This window comes from Helianthus annuus, chromosome 15 (assembly GCF_002127325.2).
Source record: "Helianthus annuus cultivar XRQ/B chromosome 15, HanXRQr2.0-SUNRISE, whole genome shotgun sequence".
NCBI lineage: Eukaryota > Viridiplantae > Streptophyta > Magnoliopsida > Asterales > Asteraceae > Helianthus > Helianthus annuus.
The window spans coordinates 1127533-1131207 of record NC_035447.2 but is presented as its reverse complement, the minus strand read 5'-3'; the positions used below and the strand labels follow the sequence as shown (position 1 = coordinate 1131207).

The window sequence follows — 3675 nt, the reverse complement described above, 5'->3', positions numbered from 1 at the left end:
GGCACTAAAAAATGCCCGGGCCGAACATAGTATATATAAAAAAATTTCGATCGAAATGCGAAAAATTAGCACTACGGCCGAAAAACTTGCCAGGGCCGTGGCCATGGCACATGCCTTCTAAGAACCACCCATGCTAGGAATCGAACCCAGGACCTATTGATCCTAAAGTCTTATCCCACCCCTAAGATTTCACTAGGATTTAAAGCCATGGACAAGCAGGTCTCTTTACATATCAAACCACTTTTCTCATGAAGTAAAACCATTAACTAATGTAAATGAGTTAGTTAATGTGTGACTTAAATGCACATCAAATCATAATTGACAACCAAGCAACCAAACACGAAAGATTTTAACTTGAAAATCCAAACAATTTAATATCCATACATTCGAGTCATAGCAAAAGTAGAGCTTAAAATACCAGATTGTCACCAAATTTAACCTACAATAGAACTATCCACTTACTTAGATTCCAATGTTCCACGACCATTGATACCAATGCAAGATTAAATGCGAAAAAACGATGAAAAGAAGCCTAGATTCTTAGACGGAAACAACGGCTTGCAAACAAATTCAAGGTGTACCTTCTTATGGTGAAGCTCAGCAAATGATGCAGCCTGGTTGTCCTCCAGCCACTTAGCCGTTTCATCAACGGTTTTCTTCATTACCTGCAAGATCTCATGGTGCACACTCTTCTTGACATCGTGCTCTTCGATTTTATTCTTCATGTTGTATACACAATCATCCAATGCATTGCGTGCTTCGGCTTTCTTCTTGAATTCTTGGTCCTTAAGTTTGTACTTCTTAGCATCATTTATCATCTTCTCAACCTCTTTTTTGGAGAGTCTTCCATTTGCATTGGAAATTACGAGTTTTTTCATCTTACCAGTGGACTGTAACGCAGCGGTCACTGTGAGGATACCATTGATATTAATTTCAAAGTATACGATAATTGTCGACATTCCTTTGGGTGCAGGTGGTATTCCAGAAATTTTGATCTTTCCCAACAAATGGTTATCTGTAGCTTTTGATCTTTCACCTTGATACACCATGATATTAGCGGTAGATTGGTTATCAGACACTGTAACGCATATTTGGGATTTACTAGTAGGTATCGGAGTGTTTCGCGGGATCACAACGCTAAATATATCACCTTGTTCGTATATACCAAGAGATAAAGGAGTGACATCATGTAACACGACATCTTGAACACTCTTATCACCGTTACCACTTAACTTCGCAGCCAAAACAGCTGCACCATACGCAACAGCCTCGTCAGGGTTCACACTCTTGCCTAACTCTCTCCCATCGAAATATTCCTGCAGCATATGCTGGACCTTTGGTATCCTAGTTGAGCCACCAACAAGTATCACTTGTTCTACACATGCTTTCTCCATATTAGCATCACTTAAACATGTCTCCAGAGTCTCAATGCACTTATTAAACAAACCCATGTTCAGCTCTTCAAACTTTGCACGAGTAAATTTCATAGAAAAATCAATCCCCTCGTGTAAGCTATCCAAATCAATAGATGTGATAGTAGTACATGAGAGAACCCTTTTTGCTTTTTCACAAGCAAATCTCAACCTCCCTAATGCTCGTTGGTTCGCAGTCAAGTCCTTATTCCATCTCCTCTTGAATTCCGAGACACAGTGATCCACCATGCGGTTATCAAAATCCTCACCTCCCAAATGAGTGTCACCCGCAACAGCTTTCACCTCAAAAACACCCCCTTCCTCGATAGTCATTATAGAAACATCAAAAGTGCCACCACCAAGATCAAAGATAAGCACGTTTATCTTGCCAACAATATCAGACTGATTGTCCAGTCCATACGCGATTGCAGCTGCTGTAGGCTCATTGATCATACGAATCACATTCAATCCAGCAATAGTACCAGCGTCCTTGGTAGCCTGACGCTGTGAATCGTTGAAATAAGCAGGAACAGTTATCACACTATCTTTCACAATTTTTCCAAGGTACGCCTCGGCACTTTCTTTCATCTTTCCAAGGACCATTGATGAAATTTCCTCAGCCAAAAACTCCTTCTCTTGACCTTTGTAAGTAACGACAATCTTTGGTGTGTCGGCAGGCCCTTGTATGACCTTAAAAGGCCACAACTTGATATCTTCCTGTACTTTGGAATCACTGAATCTCCTTCCAATCAACCTCTTTGCATCTGGAAATCAAAGCTTGATTAAGTAAAAAACCTAGTAGAACCTTTGTTAGTTGTTTTTTCGTTAAGCTTTAAGCGTTATATATTCTTTTGACGATAAAATCGGATAAAAATAAGCAGTGGCAATGAAAAAAATCGAAAGTTTAAGCACGTTCGGCGGCGTGTACGTTTGTGCTTTCATAAGTATGTTTAGAGTCGAGATTCGGAATAAAACAACAGAAACGCACTAAAACTTAAATAACCAGCATTCAGAAAAGAAAAAAAAAAAAAAGCTAGTAGACTGACCAAATATGGTGTTAGCAGGGTTCAGTGGTGCTTGATTCTTGGCACCATCACCGATCAAACGCTCTGAGCCAACAAAAGCAACAGAAGAAGGTGTGGTTCGGTTGCCTTGATCGTTAGGAATGATCTCGATGCGACCTTGCTTCCAAACAGCTACACAGGAGTACGTTGTTCCGAGATCAATACCGATTGCCGGCGTGTGTTTTCCTTTTCCGGCCATGAGGTTCAAAATTCAAGGTGAGGTAGAACCGTAAAAAGTGTTTTTTCAGTTTTTGTGGTGAGGTGACCTCTTCTACGTTCTAAAAGGATATGTATGGAAGTTTGGCTTTGCGAAAAATCAGAGATTCGAATGAAATTCGTGATAACCAAATTTGAATTATATCTTATTTGTTTAGGAAAGGCATTTTAGGATTAATTGATTTACCTTCTTTCATAAAAGATTTACTCAATTTTCTAGTTCGAATTGGTTATTTGATATCTTATATTCGTATTCAAATCCACATTCAAATTTCTTAAAGAAAAGAATTTTAAGATATTTAAATAAAGTGCTTCTATTTTAGTTTAGTTTATAGATCGATTTACAATTAGATATATTGGTCTTCTTTTAGCTAACAAAACATTTAATTAGACCAAATACTTGTATTTTTTTTTTCAGTTAATTGCTGTCACAACCCCCGATACCTAATCCCCGGGAACGGGCGGCCGTGATCCAGTGTCGGTGGTATCGGGTATTGTCTAATTTGGCAGCGGAATTTTTCATCAGGACCGTAGTTAGGAAATATTTTATCAGAGTAAAACCACCTTATTTTCATAATATTAAACACATGGGATAAAACCCAAGTTTTGCAGTACATACATTTTTATAGGAATAAATCCTATTTAATTTAATAAAAACATCTATTTTATTTTAGGTAACTTTATTGCCACTTTTCCAAGTCTTCAGTGCTCTCCAGCTGGCTTCTATTGGCTTTACACTAAGTTACCTGAAACACGTGTTTAAAACATTTTATCAGCAGGAAATACTGGTGAGTGGATCCCAGTTTAATCAAGTTTAAATAGAAAGTCACAGTGAACAGTATTGAGGGCGCATCCGCAATTACATTTGTTTCCAAGTTATATCAATTATCACCCTTGGTACTGTCGACACCCGACTTGTGGTAATGTTACTCCATAACCAGGTTGTAACAAATTTTGTATACAAAACCCCAACATACCCATGA

General features: G+C 38.4%; 1 protein-coding gene across 1 annotated transcript; it reads right to left on the bottom strand.

The window, feature by feature from the left end:
* Nucleotides 1–384: 384 nt before the first annotated feature.
* LOC110909832 (heat shock cognate 70 kDa protein) lies at nt 385–2788 on the bottom strand. The gene is made up of 2 exons (XM_022154578.1): nt 2459–2788; nt 385–2176 (listed from the first exon to the last, which is right to left on the bottom strand). The coding sequence occupies exons 1-2, from the start codon at nt 2673–2675 to the stop codon at nt 504–506; spliced, it is 1890 nt and encodes a 629-aa protein (XP_022010270.1). The 5' UTR covers nt 2676–2788; the 3' UTR covers nt 385–503.
* Nucleotides 2789–3675: the final 887 nt, after the last annotated feature.

What these genes read in the sequence shown, in the direction of transcription:
- LOC110909832 (XM_022154578.1), bottom strand. Translation starts at nt 2,675, where the DNA reads ATGGCCGGAAAAGGAAAACACACGCCGGCAATCGGTATTGATCTCGGA. An exon ending in CCCTGCTAACACCATATTTG is followed by an intron (nt 2,177 to 2,458) that starts GTCAGTCTACTA and finishes TTTGATTTCCAG; the next exon opens with ATGCAAAGAGGTTGATTGGA.